The sequence below is a fragment of the Arvicola amphibius genome, chromosome 8 (genome assembly GCF_903992535.2).
Source record: "Arvicola amphibius chromosome 8, mArvAmp1.2, whole genome shotgun sequence".
NCBI lineage: Eukaryota > Metazoa > Chordata > Mammalia > Rodentia > Cricetidae > Arvicola > Arvicola amphibius.
The window spans coordinates 15553947-15572064 of NC_052054.1; the positions used below are offsets into that span (position 1 = coordinate 15553947).

The 18118-nt window shown below is 46.5% G+C and overlaps 1 protein-coding gene across 1 annotated transcript in view; it reads right to left on the reverse strand.

Moving 5' to 3' along the window:
* Positions 1 to 420: 420 nt before the first annotated feature.
* The window catches only part of Mthfd1l (methylenetetrahydrofolate dehydrogenase (NADP+ dependent) 1 like), a 172812-nt gene continuing 155114 nt past the window's right edge, over positions 421 to 18118 (reverse strand). The window contains exons 27-28 of the mRNA XM_038340425.2: positions 7335 to 7452; positions 421 to 796 (exon numbers count right to left, since the gene is read on the reverse strand). Coding sequence (XP_038196353.1) covers positions 7363 to 7452 — 90 coding nt within the window. The 3' untranslated portion in view covers positions 421 to 796; positions 7335 to 7362. The remainder of the gene's footprint in view (positions 797 to 7334; positions 7453 to 18118) is intronic.

The following is an 18118-nucleotide window of genomic DNA, read 5'->3' on the forward strand; positions in this document are numbered from 1 at the left end:
TGGCCATTGCCATTCATTCATGGTGGAAGAAACTTTGTAAGCTTGTGTTAGGTACATGACTTCCCTGGGACTTGAAAGTCGTTGTGCAGACAGTGCACCTTGTTCCAAGAGGCCTGCCGACCGTCCACGGGCAAAGAGCTTAGCTGCTCAGACATTTCTCTTCCCGTGACCATTTCCTTGTCGTTTACAAGGTGCCGGCCACACTTGCAATTTCCTCCACAAATCTGCCAGGTGACAATCCCACCAGAGTCACACGGACAGTGACATCCGGGAGAACGGTTTTACTCGGCACTGAACACTGGTTGGGGTTTTCTAGAAACATTTTTATTTTCAGTTCAAAGACAAAAATAAAGATACAGCTTAGCAGTAGAAGCTGTGCAAGCCGAGGCCTGGCATCCCATGCCATCACGGGGGGGGGGGGAGGACGGTGGGGGGGGGGGAAGGAGAATAGAAAAGACAAAAGAGGAAACTCCACAGAGGAAAACATTAGCTTCTAGTTCACTCTGGTAATCCCCCACTCCCCGTAAAATAAACACTCCAAAGTATAAGCAGCAGAAACGGTGTAAACTCTATAGGCACCGAGAGTAACTTTGCTTCTTCCAGTTGAGGCGCAGGTCCTTCCGCTGAGCATGGCTTGGCTGGGAACGATCCAGCTCACAAGAGGAAGCAGTCTTTGGCCGCTCTCACGCTTTCTCCAGCATTGCGTAACAAGCAGATTTCAAAACTTGCTTTCTTCTCCAACTGCAGCAAAAAGGCAAGGAGACTTTTTTTTTCTCTCTTTTATTTGAAGAGCCTGAAAAACAGGGAAAAGTGTCTCAGAGCCAAATCGCCTCTTCCTCTGGTGTTAAACTCCTACTTATGTCATAGTTTGAAAGAAAATCCAAGAGTAGAGAAATGACTCCATTCAGAAGCCAAGGCTGGGATGCTTGGGTGGGATGTTTCCCGTGTGAGAAATGAGAATCAGGGCAGAGACAGGCGGATCCCGGAGCTCTCTGACCAGCCGTTCTTAGTGTGCTCCGGCCGAGTAGGAGATTCTCAAAACTGGTACAGCACCTGGAGCATGAGATCCAAAGTTGTCTTCTAGCCTCCATGCATTGCATGTATATTTGCACATACGTGTGCCCCTAATAAACATGGACCCCACACATATGCACAGGGAGAATCAGATGTAGGGCCTCATAACTTTGAGTCAGTGCCGTACTACATGGTAACCCCTGAACTTCCCAAGACAGTCCAGAATTTCCACAACTTGCAGATTTTGGATCTGCATAATATGTAGCATCCTGGGGCTATTATAGTCTTTAGACGAGCAATAGACGCAGGACATTTGAGGCTTTGTTGCAATCTCTCAAAAAAGAACTGTTATGATTTTTGGGAGATCTTGAATACTCTAACATTTAAAAAATGCATTTATTTATTTTTGATAGGGTTTTCTCTAACTCAGGCTGGCCTTGAGGTTGGTATGTAGTCTAGGCCTGCCTTCCAATCTTCTGGCCTCCACCTCTCAAACGGTGGGGTTACAGACTTGGACCCCATGCCCAGCTCTTTGCAGTCTTTCAGAGAAAGAACATGATGAGACTATATTTGAAAAACAATAACTAAGCAAAACATCTAAGTCCCAGAAGAAAACATGGTCCCACTCCAGGAAAAATGTAAATGCCAGTATGTAGCCTTTCATCTGAGTTTATACATGGAGGGATTTATTTGTGGGCCAAAGGAGTTCATTCCGCTGAAATCGGGTAGTTTTGCCTCCCACAGATAACTGAGCAGTCTGGAGTCAGGGGAGATGTCCGGGCGGTATAAAGACAGAAGACAGTGATACAGGAGAGGGGGACCAAACTTCAAATACCCCCCAACATCAGAGTCCAAGTCAGGGGAGTAAACAGAAACCAGAAACACAGCAAGCATAACAAACATGAATTGAAAGAAAACATGGCATGTGAGCCGCTGGCTCCTTCCTCAGAGACCCGGCAGCCTCACTGGGGAGACAGAGTCCTGGGGAGGGGAGGCACTTCTGGGCAGAGGAGGGGGGCCTCTGTGGGCTGGAGATAGATGCCCTCGGTGTGGTAAGAATTTCCTGGTTGCTGAGGTGAGAAATGGACACCGGTTGGCTAGCCGCTGACTTTGTGTCCTATGGCTTTGTGTACAGAGAGAAGAATCTCTGTTCCATAGTTTTTTCTTTTTGTGAGACATGTGATCAATGAGTGGCCCAAGCCTGAACTTGCAACCTGCCTGCCTCCCCAGGATTTGGATTACAGGCATGCACCTCGAACATCTGACATGGTCCTACATGTAAGAAAGCTGAAGGGTTGGCAAAAACATGCAAGGTTTAATTATAAATGGGAACAAGGGTGGGGGCAGCAGCTAAGGTGAAGATGTAAAAATGAATTATTATTTATTCTGAATGGAGGAACAACCTTGGAAGGTGATCCACTGGGAACACACTTTAGAAGATGAATATATGAAAAACGTCCTGCCTCCTGATGCTGAAGATTGACCTTGGGGTCTTGCTCATGCTAGGCAAATGTTCTACCATTGATCCACATCCCCAGTCCAAAATTCATATGTGAAATGTTCTATTTCAGTAAGTGTGTTGTGCCCCAAAGTTCCCTTTAAGGGGAATTAAGAAGGTCACAGTTGGTACCTAAGCTAGATAAGAAAGACAGTCTTCACAGTCGTTAGATGCCAGAAAGGAGTAAGTAGCCAGGGCTGCTATGATCTTGGATACCTGCCTGTAAGAGGCGGAAAGAAAAAGTGTGTGCTCACTGCAGTGGTGGAGCAAAAGATAAAATTCCAAAACTCAAATCACAGGGCTGAGGTCCTCCTCTGGGGTCCCCTTCGATGTGGGATTTGGGGTTGAACAGGTCTGCCCACGGAAAGGCATGCATGCAGCCAGCTGACACAAGAGTAGTCTGATCAGTAAGCATCTCGCGCATTTTCTGCCCTCTGTTAGGGAAGAAATGAGCTTGGGCTGGCGTTCTTTCTATTGATACAACTCTAGACAAGAAACTTCTGGCAAGACACTGGTGTTTACAGCAGAACCAGAGTGGACCCCAGCGTGTACTAACCAGTGCTCAGCAGAGCTTTTGTAGGTTTAGAAATACGATAAAGGCTGAGACCGAGAACCCGGTAGACGAGAGAGGAGCACACCACCCCATCCCCTGAACCACCAACACGGTGAAGCAGAAAACTGAAACACAGGGTAGATTTCACGAGGCCAAAACTTATTAGAAAGATTTCTATTTAGTGACATCCAAAAGAATGAGTCATGCCTCAGGTTAACAATAGCAAGAGAACTCCAGGGAAGTCTTGTGACAAAGGGGGCTGGGCTCAAGCCCTGGTGACTCTTGGAATCTCACGTTCAGGTTCAGTCTCACGATGTTTCCTGGGTGGAAAATGAGGGAGGCAGGAAAGGCGAGAAAGGGGTGGAAGGAAGGTAGTCATTAGTTCTCCTTCGTCCCTGGTGGGGCACAGGTGCAAGTCCCCCTCTGTATTCCTTGAAGGACGGTGGCTGTGCTGTCCTGCTGCTGAAAGTCTAGAATGACCCGTGGCAATAAAGTGTGCTGACAATATTCTCGATGCTGGAGCCTTGTCCAAGATGAAACACTTTTAATTTTTTTCCCCATGCATCCTCAACAGCTACAGACCCCTGGGTATGGAGAGATGTGGGCATGGGAAGCAGGGACAATATTTACAGGAGCAGGACACAGGAGCCACGGAGAGGGAGTGGTTATTTGTAGAAAGCTTTTATCTGAGGACACCAGATCCATTTTCAATTGTTCCAGCAGGGTCAAATGATGGGGTTTGAACTACTGCCCAGCGAGCCTAGAATGGTATTAAGTCATTTCACAAAACAGCAGCCTTGGATAAACGAGAAGCAATGCCATTCAAGTAGAGGGTGAGGTAAGAGACGGTCCCATCACTGTGGTCCTATTACACCCAGTTTCGATAAACTTTGAGCTCGGAGTTGAATACCCAAGCACTTATCTTTGGTTATTTTAAAAATAACCCTCATTTACTCACCAGCTGATACTATCTTTTGGAATGGACCTAAGTTCATGTAGGGAATGGGGTGTCAGGGCTGGGTCACACTGTGAGCTGGCTTATCTGGGTTGGCTCTTGGCTTCTGTAGCCATGAACTGTGCAGTGTGTTGACCTCTCTGAGTCTGTGCTGTCACAGCCCTGAAACATCATACCTCACTGGCTGGACCTCTCTGTGCTCGTCGACTGGTGTGGCAAAACGACACATACTAGCTATGATGACAGAAACCCTGTGCGGTAGGGACGCACACTGCCCTCAGACACCTCCTCTCTGTGACCACATGCAGTGGACCAATCTTCCTGAAGCCCTGTAGCTTATACTAGGACAAGACCTGTTGTAGATGTGGGGACCGCCAGTGCGAGATGCTGAGCAGAGTATCTGGCATGTCAGAAGGTCATTACCACAGACCCCTGCTCCATTATAATTACACATTTTAAAATTCAGCACTTGTGTGTGCATGCATGTGTGTGTGTGTGTGTGTGTGTGTGTGTGTGTGTGCGCCCGTCTGTCCGTCTGTCCCAGTTTGTCCACAAAGAGAGCAGCAGATCTCCCTGGAGCTAGAGTTACAAGTGGTTGTGAGCCCCTCCAGTACAGGTGTCAGGAACCAAACGTGGGTCCTCTGCAAGAGTAACAGTGCTCTTAAATAGCGAGCCATTCCTCCAACTCCTTACACATTAGTTTTTGATAGGCTCTTGTTCAGCCCAGGGTTACTGTGTAGTCAAGATGACCTTGAAATCCTGATCACTCTGCCCCTACTTCCAAAATGTTGGGATTAACATCTAGAGCCACCATTCCTGGATTAGTTCATCTTCAGATAAAATCTGAAGGAGGGGCTTGCCAGGGAACACATAGGCTAAGCCACAAGAAATTTATTTAGGTGTATGCATTGGTATAGCCAACGGGAGCACATCCCTGGCATTACCTCAGTCTTAATTTATTCTTATTACTATTATTATTATTGTGGCATTGGGCTTATATGATCTACTTTGAGAACATATTAAAACTGACCAAAAGTCTGGGAAAAAAATATCATTCATCAGAGATGAGAGATTCACACACACTTGTTCTGGAGACAAATGATATATATGTACCATATAGGGTTCTTGATATGAAAGAAATTAGGACAAGTTTCAGCTTTTGGTTTAAAAGGAACAATACCGTTATTTTCCCAAGGCCTAGCTGGGAACTCCTACACAGAGCACAACACAACAGAAGACCAAAATAGCACTGTTACCAAAGGTCAAGCCGATGGGTTCCTTTGTTAAACCATTCATTTGATGTCATCCTGGGGGGGGGGGGGGAGGCTGTACTTTGTCCAGGATGATGAAGATAAAACATGTGGCCACGGTTGACATTTTCCACTTCTCAGCGACAAACACACACAGGCACTGAAGTACCACTGATAGCCTGGAAACAGCTATCCCAGCTCAATAACCTAAGCTCAATATGAGTCCATTTAAGAGGCTCCTTACTTTTCTCACCAGAGCCCAGATCATAATCATTCAATTAAAAAAAAACATTTATAGGAAAGAAAACCAAAATCAGAACAAACAGGGAACCTCTCAAAAACACCAAAGGGGGCTTTGCAAACATGAGGGCCTGAGATCGATCCCCAAAGCCTACACACAGGAATTTCTAGGTATAAGGGTATGTGTTTGTAATCCCAGGGTTGGAGAGGTAGAGACAGGAGGATTCCTGGGACTCTTTGGCCACCTAGGCTAGTTTACTTGGCAGGCTATCAGTCGGTGGGAGAGCCTATCCAAAACGAACAACAACAGCAACTCTCTAGCTAGCTCTAGGTTGTCCTTTCATTTCCACAAGCACGAGTTCACCCCCAGACATCAGCACCCCCAAACCCATAAAATGGTTAGATATTAGTGCTGAACTCCAAAGAGATGGGAATTCTGCATCCTGCTTAGGGTCCTAACTCAGAGGTGTTGAAGGATATTAGGGACAAATGAGTCCACCCAAAGGCCCAGAACATGGTGTGATGCCAAGAAGGATGGGTTCTGGGCTAAGGAAGAGAACTGAGAGAAAGTTTGGGGAACCTTGGGAATATGGTGAGGACACGTTGATATATGGATATAAAGGGAGACCCCAAAACCTTTACGACTTCTGCCTGGGAGTTCTAGGCAGAAATGTTGTAAGAGTGATCATTTTCTTTAGAGGGACAGCCAAGCCAGAAGCCAGCAGGTATTGTTTCAACACAGTGGGATGGACAGGAATAAGGCCCATATCCCCCAGCCCTAAAAAGCTCTACTCTCTTAAACTGTGGGGCCAGAGTCCAGAAAGGTTTCCAATATCCTGTGTCTCAAGGAAGACCTGTTAGTCACTGCATGTGGCTTTCCAGAGGCAGAAGATTCCAACCATAGTCAAGAGTTGAATTGTGTTCTCCAGAAGGTATGTAGGAATCCTGTCCCTGGGCGCTGTGACAGTGACCCCGTGACTGCATTTGGAAGTAGGGTTTTTGGCAGAATAATCAAGTTAATCTAAGCCTGACTCTAATTGCCTGGGGTCCTTAGAAGAAGAAGACAAAGTACTAGCCTAGCACTTGGGAGGGAGAGGCATCATGAGTTCAAGGCCAGCCTGGGCTATTTAGTGAGTTCTCATCTCAAAAACCAAAAATAACCCCAAATCACCACCACCAACACATGCACATATAAACTAAAAAAGAAGAAAAAAAGGGGGGTGTGATCAGGAGAAAAAGAGAACCCAGAAGTCCAGAAGCACAGAAGGAGAAGATACGGAAAACCAAAGAGGAAGAGGTGGTGGGGACACAATGGCATGGTGGTGAAGATGCCATGGCATCCCTCAGAGGGAGCAGGACACCTGCTCAGTTGACACCGTGACCCTGAACTTCCAGCCTGTACGACAGCAGGACACAGCTCTATTCTAACCCACGCAGTCCGCGGTACCTTGCTATGGCATCCTTAAGAAATAAACCCAAGATTTCCTTAACATAACTGGAACTCTGTACCAAGATATGCAGTAGTAAGGGAGGAAGTTAGTCTTAAATGACAGTAGACACTGGCCATTCTTAGGACAAGAAGTATTTCAATCAAGTTCATAATCAGAGATGGCACTATCTAACTTCTACTAGACTCAAGCCCAGGTACGCCGGGGACATGTCCACTTTTGAGAGGGGACCCAAGTCACAGGCAGCTTTTAGGTACGAACTGTGCTGACCTAGGAAATAAGTTACTTATCTGATCACACTTATAATAAAGATGAGAAAGACAACACAAGAAAGTGTTTGACTTGACAGCAGGACCCAAGTCACAGCAACCCACCTGCTCAGGTCCTGTGGGTATGTCGTTCCGTTAGAACAAGCCTTTCACCTGCTCGGATTCTGTGTCAAGGTCTATATCATAAAAGCAGGGCCGGGTGGGCAGTCCTGGCATCGTGCTCATCTGGAAGAGAAAACAGAGCATCGCCCATGAGCCAAGTCCACAAAGTGATTAATCACGGCGCTGTTCACTTGAAGACAAACACCAACTGCACAGTTCATGACAGCCCCACAGAACATCAGGTTGTGGACACAGGCAGCCCTGTCCTCTTGGCCCCTGCCTTCACTTTGCAAGGAAACCAAATACAGAAAGCACAGACACCTCCTCCAAAAACGTAGCCCATTTACCCTCCCGTGTGGTCCCATGGGACGTAGCAACTACCATTGAGTTTCAAAGCTTCTTTTTCTAAGTCAAATTTGAATACAGAACTTGAGATCAATTCCTCCTCACCAACCATCAAGGATTTTTGTCAAAGCAAAAGCCTGTGGGTGCAGTAAAAACCCCACCCTCCAGACACCTGGTGAACTGGCTTCCCTACCAACAGGAACTCCTGTGTGACGCTTTGCCCTGGACACACAGCTGAGTGTGTACCCCATTTTATTCTCTCAGTAACCTCTGCAAGAGGCATTTTTTTTTTAAATCTCCATGGCACATTGGGGAGGGCAGTGAGATTTAGAGAGGGGAAGCTACATGTCCAAGGTTGCACAGGTAATACACGCCACACAACCTTTGGATGTGGCTGGTCATGTTCCATGTTTCTGTGTCAGCCCCGTGGAGTGGCACTTGTATTATACACTGACGACAACCAGCTTCATCCAGTTTCCAGCACCTTCTGAAGTAGATCCTGTTTTCTCCTCACTTTATAGTCTTTGTGTTTGTTTGGGGGTGAGGGTTGGTGGGGCCTGTTTTTTTTTTTTGTTTGTTTTTTTTTCAAATAGGGTCTCAGGTAGCCCAGGCTGACCTTGAACTCCTGATCTTCCTGTGACTTATCTCCCAAGTCCTCAGGTCACAGGCCAAGGGCCACCAGGCCTAGCAAGGTGAGAGGATAGCAAGCTACAAAGGTGAGTGCTCAAGGGGATGGCTAGCTAGGGGCGGAATGTGGTTCTTCTCTGCTTTGCTGAGCTGAGACCTTTAGCACTGTCATCTTCTCCCCTGCGGGGCAAATGGCCCTGGCGCACTAAGAGGGCAGGCAGGTACCCCATTCACACACTGCTCCCACGATCTGTGCTGCCAATCAGAGGATTCGGGAACAGGCACACGTCTTCCAGCGACATCACAGGCAGAGGCAGTATCTGGTTCCTGGCACTTCAGAGGCCATCTTGCCGGTCCGTCCCTGTCTCCAGACACTCTTCATGAGACGAGGCAGGGATGGGTTAGCACTCGCCAGCCTCTTCCCATCCCTTATCAGCTCTTTGCAGAGAGCTACAGAAGCTGGAATGGAGTTCCCACCCCCTGCGCCCCTTTCTCACTCCTGACCCCCCATTTAGGAACTCTTCTCAGCCAGAGCCCTAGGAGCCTGGTGGAAATTCAAAGCCATCGACCTACTTGGTGGGCACCTGGGACCACAAGACTCCGGGGACACAGACACATACCATGACTTGGAAAGCAAGTCTCACGTGGTGCCCACAGTTCCTCTGTTTCCCCTTCAGCTCAGAAGGGTTTAACATCTCAAATGCTATCTCCCCTTGATCTGCTGCCCAGACGGGGAGCCAATACACTCTCCCCTCCCCCAAGTCCCCACTGTCCACGCCCTGCCCTGCTGGCCCTGGAGTGTGGCAGTAGGGAGACTGAGGCAGAGCAAGGAGAAGGAGCAACAGTATGGTGCTAGCTGGTCCTGGACACTGTTGCCACCTACACAGGACTTTAATGCAAGTGTCTCATGGTGACAAAGACTTCTTAGTGAAATGGGGGCCCGATTTGTCACACACCAGTGGGCCACCCCATTCTGGCTCTCAGACGGTAAACTGAGTGTAAGCTCGGACACCTGACTTGGTGGCTGAGGACCTGCTGTGTTATTCATCTTACCTTCTTAAGAGACAGGCTCCTAGCACGGAGCAGACGTTTCTCTGGTTACTACTGTGCTTCTCTAAAGACAGGCGGCCATGGGAAGGAAGCTATTCTTGCTGTTTGTGCTGGGACAGCCAACACAAGCCATTCATACATGTACACCTGCAGGTGTCGGGGTAACGATGCACCAAGGATTCAATAATAACTTCCCTATAAGGTGCATTGTAGCGGGCGCTCTGTGGTCCTTGTAGAAAGTATTCCAAGGTGCCTCAATCATCTTTGGGCTCCAGACTTGGAGTCGACACCAGGCTGACGGAAGAAATGTTGGATCATGCTGGCTACTGCTGCATCTCTGGGTCAAAGGCATCCCTTGCAGGGAGGTACCCCTGAGACGCGGTGGCAGTTGTTCCCAAGACTGCCACTCTCCTTACTAACAGCTGGCAAAGCTCAGAGTCACTCGAGGGGACAAAACTTAAGAAGACCCTATAAAGGAAGTGTATTTGGGACCGCGTGACAAAGTTACCAACCACAGAGTGTCTAAGGTAAAGAAGGAGAATCTCCCATCACCTCCTGCTTGTTAATGACTGTTTCTATAAGGGGTGTGGCTTATTCCCCATGCACTCTCAGATGGTGGAGGACCAAGACCTTCAAGGCAGAACGGGAGCCTATGGTTCCTAGAGCCAGAGATATGGGTGGCCACATGTCTTCTGGTCATTCTAATTCTGTCACAATCCTGGGACAAAAGCCTAGCCAAGCTATTAAGCGACAGGAAGTGAGAGCTGTCTTTCTTCCATTTTTCAGCTTATTTCATTGAAGTGGGAGAGACGTGGGTGCAATGCCAAGAGTCCCGCATTCCTTTCCAAGGATGCAGCAATCACTTCTGAGAACCGAGACTGCTTATTTGGGACAAGGGACAGCAGACCAGAAACCACAGGATCTGTAGAGTGAGAGACTCTCAGACCTGTGGATAAACAGCCGTGTCCACTCTTCCTGCTGAGGAAGCACAACGTATAGTTATGTTACCAAGACCGTGAACACTCACACCAAGTGCAGAGTGCAGCTCCCAGACCAGACTCTGCAAAGCGCGACAGAAGAAAGAGAGAGAGAAAAACAGAGAGCCCCTGGGAATTGACCTCTGGCCACAGGCCTGGGGTCAGTGGGGCTCTGTGCTAACTCTGTGCTCCTGCTTAAAATAGCCAAGGAGCCGCTAAATCAACGTTCCTGCTATGTCACTTTAATGGGTGCTTGTGCAAAGACTGAAAAAAGCTTTTTGCCTTCAGGACCCTGATTTTTTTTCTCCTCTTTTCCGAGACAGGATTTCTCTGTAGCTTTGGAGCCTGTCCTGGAACTAGCTTTTGTAGACCGGGCTGGCCTCGAATTCACATTCACAGAGATCCACCTGCCTCTGCCTCCCAAATGCTGGGATTAAAGGTGTGTGCCACCAACACCCAGCAACCCTGATTTTAATTATAGCTATAATCTCCCAAGTCTTTTCTGACCATGAGAAACCCCACTTTCTGTCAACAATGTTTAGAAATGTACATTAGGGCTGGCAGGATGGCTCAGTGGTGCTTGCTGCCAAGCCTGATGACCTGGGTGACCCACAGCTGTCTAGACTTCTAGTTCCATGGGATCTGATACTCTCTTCTGGCCTCCATGAGCACGGGACATAGTCATATGTGCCGACAAAATGTACACATAAATTTAATGTCTGCTTAAGACTGGTGTTAGCAGCCAGTCATGGTGACACATGCCTTTAATCCCAGCACTTGGGAGGCAGAGACAGACGGATCTCTGTGAGTTCGAGGCCGGCCTGGGCTACATAGTGAGCTCTAGGAAAGACAGGACTACATAGAGAAACCCTGCCTAAAAAAACAAACAAACACCCCCACACCCACCAAAACAACCCTCCCCTCAAACACAAAAAGAATGGTGTTAGCTTATAGTCGGGCCAGAACCTTTGCAAAGATTGTTTTTCAGAACAAGGCACTGCAGGGAGTCACAATACCTTCCGACTGTAAAACACAAGCATTTCTAAAGTGGTACGAATAGAATAAGTACTCAGATCTTCCCGCCACTCCTCGAAGACCAGGCATGGGTTATTCACACCGATTTGAAGTCTGTGAAGAGTTCTTACTTGCACGGCCTCGCTGAAGAATTACCTACACAGTCAGTTAAAATCTTCTGGGCTGGGGTGTGACTTAGCAGTAGAGTGCTGACCCAGTATACGCGAAGACCCGGGTTTGACGCCACCCCCCCCCAGTCACACATGCACCCAAAATCTTTGGGAAGCTGAAGGAATTACAGTTATACCTGGAATGTCGATTTGCTAACTAATTCTAGAGCAGTGGTTCTCAACCTGTGGGTCATGACCCCCTTTGGGGTGGGGGTGCCATAGCCGATATCCTGCATATCGGATATTTACATTACAATTCATAACAGCAAAATTACAGTTGTGAAGTAGCTTCAAAATAATTTTACGGTTGGGGGTGGTTCACTGCAACAGGAACTGTATTAAAGGGTAGAAGCATAAGGAAGGTTGAGGACCACTGCTCTAGAGGGTCAGCAAAATTCAAACAAGAGTATTCTAAGGCAAGGCCATATTGACTAGCTAGCTAGTCCGTCTTCACGCGCATGCTCTGGTGCATCTATTCCCCCAGAGATACACAGAGATCACTCGTTATGCGCACTGAGCCATTTTCGTGGGGCTCACCCCATGTCCCCCTGGGTTTCTATAGAGGTCCTTGTCGTGTTCCCCATGTCACTGTCACCATCATCCCTGAACTCCTCAGCAGCCCTGCGGTAGTTGGAGGATGACCGTCTTTCCTCCATCCCTCTATAGATGCAGAGAGATGCAGTTGTGCCACGCTCCTGGTACCAACAAGAAGGATCTGTGAGGACCTTGTCTCTAGATGGCTCAGCAGTCCATCTGGAGGGGTGGTAACTATGGGAACCAGGTCAGGACTGGTGGGAAGGGCTTCTGCTTCACTGATAGGCTTGGCTCTTGGGCAGTTAGCTCACTGAGCCTTCATCAGTCATAAGTAAATACATTGTGACAATGTCTACACTATGGAGATAAAGTAAGAAAAGGCTCCAGGCAGGCGACCGGCACGCACTCACTTGGTTGTTTCATTATTATCTGTGAAATAAACAACAGCAGCCATGGAGACACATACACACAAACATACACATACACACACACATATATGCATGCATGCATGTATGTAGTATGCTATAGCACACATGTGGAGGACAGAGAACAACTTGCAGCAATCAATTCTCTCCTACTACATGGGTTTTGGGCATCAAACTCGGGTTATCAGGCTTGGTGGCAAAAGCCTTTAACCATGGTACTATCTGTCCCATTCCTCCCAACTTTAACTGGCTTCCTCAATATCCACAAAGAATACTGCTGGGGACACCATTATGGGACCACCTTCCTCTGGGTGGATGCCAGAGGTGGAAGACAGGGAAACTTGAAGACCAACTCTATTTAACTCAGCCACAAATTGTGACTCCCTTTTTTGCTCACATATACAAGTATTAAAAATAAGGAGAGGGGCTAGGAGTGTAGCTGAATGGCACAGCTCATACTTATGCACGAGGACCAGGGTTCAATCTTTAGCATTAATCAGGGAGAAGAGAAGAAATAGTAAGGGAACAAGACAGTCAATCCTTGTTCTTTCTAATTTATCTTTTGCCAAAATGAATCATGTATTTGGCTTAAGAGGTTACATCATTCCAGAAGGCTTATTATAAAAAACGACAAGCTGCCTACCCCAACAGCACTGCTGTTCCCACGAGGAAGACACCATTAACTCTTGGCTGTTCCTTTCTGTGGTAAGTGGGCATAAAAATGCCTCCCATAGGCTTGAAGGGTGTGGCATTACTTGAAAGGATTAGGACATGCGGTCTTGTTGGAGTAGGTGTGGCCTTATTGGAGGAAATGTGTCAGTGGGGGTGGGCTTTGAGGTTGCAGAAGCTCAAGCCAGGCCTAGGGGCTCACTTTCTCTTCCTGCTGCCTGCTGATCCAGATGTAGAACTCTTGGCTCCTCCTGCACCATGTCTGCCTTCATGCTGTCCTGCTTCCCAACACTGTCATCATGGACTAAATCCCAGAAACTGTAAACCAGTTGCAATGAAATGGTTTTCCTTTATATGGGTTGCCATGATCAAGGTGTCTCTTCACAGCAATAGATACCCTAAGACACCTTCCTCTTCCTCTGTTTACTTGGCCTTGCAGATTCAGGCTTTACCCACTGGCTTTCTGATGTAGATACAGAGGACTGAGAGCTCCACATCCCCCACGTCTGGCCCCTTGGGTCCCTAACTACAGAATTACTTTAGGCAGGCTGGGTTAGGATTATGTAACTATGCACAGCAAGGCCATCTATACATCATGGTTTCTGAAAGGACTATGGTCTGCCTGCCAGAACACTGAGTTCTGTGTGTATCCTATGAGCCTGCAAAGATGTCCCCTTCAGGTTTCTTCCTCTCTCTCTCCTTGCTATTTTGGGAGATGGGGTCTCTCACCACACCTGCAGCACGATGACCGGGCTGGCCTGGCTGGCCAGAGCTCAGTTCCTCTTATCTCTGCTTCCTCGGCTCTTGGATGAAGCGCCTGCTTTGCTTTAATGTTAAACATTAACATGCTGTTTAGCTGAATTCAGGGCTCACTGAGTCATCGTTCCAGTCCTCTAACTCATCCCTTAATGCATTCAAGGAAAAGATTAATTTTCTCTGGTGCCATCCCTTCTGGCATCATCATTCTGGAGGGTTATTAAAACAAAGCCCACAGTGGGCTTCCTGTTCCACAATCAACAGAGCCTTTCTGCTGTCTGGGTTTCCATTTCCTTGACCCATATTGTACCGGACACACCCATGATGACCCTAGGTGACCCCAGTGCTCCTCTATTAGCATCCTGAAGGCCATGTGGCTTACACTAATGATTAACACACTGAGAGATAGCTTGGCTGGACATGGAGATATCACTAAGAATTTTGTTCAGGGTGTGGGGACAATGCTCTCCTATAGTCTAGCCTCCTAATCACTGTTGAGAAGGCCCATGTTACTGTGATTCTGGGTCAGCTGTGCACAAATGATTGTTCATTTTCCTGTATAAGTTTTAGCATTCTCTCTGAGCAGTGTTCTTTGTCATTAATGATAAGGTATGGTGGTGTGAGTCTATGAATTCATCTTGGTGACCCCTTTGATTAGAAACTCTTTCAATTCTGGGGAGGATTATTTCTTTCCCAATTTTACCTCTTCCTCTTTGGTTTCAACTGCCTATTCAGAATTTTAATTATTTGAATGTTAGGCTTACTAGATTGTTCCTCTAATAATGAGGTTTCTTTCTTTCTTTCTTTCCTTCCTTCCTTCCTTCCTTCTTTCTTTCTTCTTTCTTTTGAAGCAGGGTTATGCATTGTATGTAGTCTAGGCTGACCTTGAACCTAATCCTCCTGCCTTAGCCTCCTGAGTGCTTCCTGCAATTTTTGCAAACCCAACTGCATTATCAAATCAGTTTATTGGCAAACTTGATTTGTAATAAATCGCATATATCCGGATATAAAGCCAAGGTGTACCGCTGTATAAACAAACTGTTGTGGAGCTGCAGACTCAGTGCAGTGGTAGAATACTTGCTTAGCATGTACAAGATCCCAGGTCTGAGTCCCAGCACACACAGCAAACAGTTGCTTTGACTATTCATGCACAGGTCTTTACATGGGCATCTACCTTATTCGTTTTTAAAAGAAATATTATGAATGAAATGGTGTGGTCATATGGTAGGTATATATTTAAGTTTTACTTTGCTTTGCTTTGTTTTCAATATTGGGGATTGAACTTAGAGTCTCATAAGGTCAGGCAATAATGATACATCTGAGTGATACCCCACCCTTTGTCTACATGCTTAATTTTTTTTAAAAAAAGAACCTACCAATTGTCTTCCTGGTTGCTTATACTACTATAAATTCCTACCAGCAGAGTCTGGAGTTCCAGTTGCCACATCCTTCCCAGCATTTGGTGTGATGAATCTTTTTAAATTTTAGACATTCTCGCTGGGTGGTGGCAACGTACACCTTTAATCCCAGCACTCAGGAGGCAGAAGCAGGTAGATCTCTGTGAGATCAAGGGCAACAGGGCATAATATTGAGTTCCAGGATAGCCAGAAGTACACAGAAAAGCCGTGTTATCAAAAAACCAAAATAAAAAAAAATATTTGACAGTCTTATGCCTGTGTAGGGTAACCCACTGTGATTTTGATTTGTATTTCCTTAACTACCACTACTAGTGAATGTTTTAATGAAAAACCCAGGGTTGAAGGGGTCTTGGAGAGAAATTGAAGCTTGCACCAGGGTTGGAGTCCTGGCCATGGGTGGAGGTGTAGTCCCTGATGTAGTGGAGGCTGTCCCATTTTGAAGATGCCAGGACCTGGCACTGAGAACGAAGGACGGCTGAGGTGTGGAGTGGGGTTGGCCCGACTCAGAAGACAAACTGTGTATGCTCCAGATGGCAAAGCCAGAAAAGCAGAGCTGCCCAGGACTGTGGAGTCCTGAGACCTTAAGTGAATCCCACATGGCAGACAGAGTTACACTTTTGGAACTACACGATTGGATTTTGGTTTTGCATAACTGATTATTTTGATGCCCTGGTTTTCCTTGTTTGGAATAAAAAATGTGTTTAATTTGTTTTTCATTTTACATGGACTCTCAGTAAAAGAGATTTTTGGATATTTTAAAGCTATATCAAACTTTTAAAGTGTTTGAATTTTTAAAAGACTGTGGACATTTAAAGCTACACTGTTTTATATTGTAATATTTCCAAGCAATCTTGGGGGTAAACAAGAGAGGAAAAATTATGGTTTAAAAGTGATTCATGTGTGTGTGTGAAGTTAACAAGGGATAGACTTATGACAGCTCATCTTGGTTGTCAACTTCACACAAACGAAGAGTCACCCAGGAGGAGGAAGCCTCAATTGAAGAATCGCCCACATCTAGTTAGCCTGTGGCCATACATGTGAGGCATTCTAATTGACTATTGATGCAGGAAGGCCCGGCCCTCTTTAGGAGGTACCATTCCTAGGTAGGTTGGCCTGGGATGTGTGAGAAAGACAGCTGAGCAAAGCAGAGGGAGGGAGTTAGTAAGCAGTGGTCCTCCATGGTCTCTGCGTTGGCTCTTGCCTTTTCTTCTCTCAATGATCGGCTGTGACATGGAAGCATAAGCTGAAACAGGCCCTTTCTTCCCTAAGCTGCTTAAAAACACTACAAGGGAGGGCAGAGATGACTCTGGTTAAAAGCACCCATGGCTCTTTCAGAAAAACAGGGTTTGATCACCAATATGACACAGTGTCCAACAGCTACGTGTAACTCCAGTTCCTACACCTTCTTCTTGCCGCCACAGGCACCAGGTATGGAAGTGACACAAAAGATCCATGCAGGCAAAACCCCCATATACATAAAACTAAAACTAAGGGTTGATAAGCACCACCGCTGGGGGAGGGGTGGCACACACCTTTAATCCCAGCACACTGGCAGGTGGGTCTGGCTGGCCTGGGCTACAGAGCCTGCTCCTCACAGAGAAACCCTATCCACAAAACCAAAACCAAATAAACAGAAGTACTATCAATACGAAATCAGACAAACACTTCAAAAAATGATCTCTGCATTGAGAATTCCCTTTCGTTCCAGAGTACACGTCCTTACGGGGCAGATGACTTGCAAGTACATGCTATCACTAGAGCCTGCTTGGTTTCCACATACTTGGAGATTCCCCAGCTATCTCTCAGTCTTGACTTCTCCTTTAATTCCATTGTGGTTACTGAACAAACTTGGTGTGATCTGAATCCTTTATAATTTATTGAGACCAGTTTTGTGGCTCAGAACGTAGCCAATCTTGGCACAGGTACTACACACATTTGCAAGGAATTTGCGCTCTGCTGCTGCTGCTGCTGGGTGGAGCCTTCTCAAGATGCCAATTAGGTCAAGCGCCTATTGTAGTATATTCTAGCCTTCTACATCTTCATTGACTTTAGTTTATTTGTTCTGAGAGGGGATTAAGAATTTCTGACTCTGCTTGTGGATTTGCCTGTTTTCCCCCATGGCTCTCCTGCCCTTCATTTTACTGAGAATTTTATTTTGTCCTACAAACACAAGATTATTATGTCCATCGATGAAACTGCTACTTTAAATTAAACACATTTGTATTGTGTGTTTGATTTGTGTACACGGATGGTGTGTGTGTGTGGGGGGGTATGTACGTAACAGAGCACATGTTGATGCCAGAGGACAACCTCGGGTACTGGTCCTCACCTTCCTGGTGCCTGTAGAATCTGGAAGAGAGCATCAGATTCCCCGGAACTAGAGTCATAAAAAGTTGTGAGCCACTACAGGGTGCTAGGAATTGAACCTGATCCCCTGCAAGAGCAGTCAGTGTTCCAATTGCTGTTTTCAATGTCTCTTTCTACAACATTTATAAAATTAATAGGTTAATTTCAATCGGCTTTCTTCAGCATATGACATGTTCCTATTTCTTTTTAGACTTTGTAATTTTGGATTGAATGCCACAGGTTTTATTTTGTTGTATATTCATTGTTTTTATGTTTGTTTACTGAAAACTTAAACCACATGTATGTATGTATGTATGTTTGCATGTGTATGTCAGCCAGAGGACAAATTGGGGGACTTGGTTCTCTCCTTCTACCATGTGGGTCCCCAGGGCTAAGTTCAGGCTGTGAGGCTGGTCTGTAGGCTACTGTACTGTTGGCGTCACCTCACTGGCCCAGAT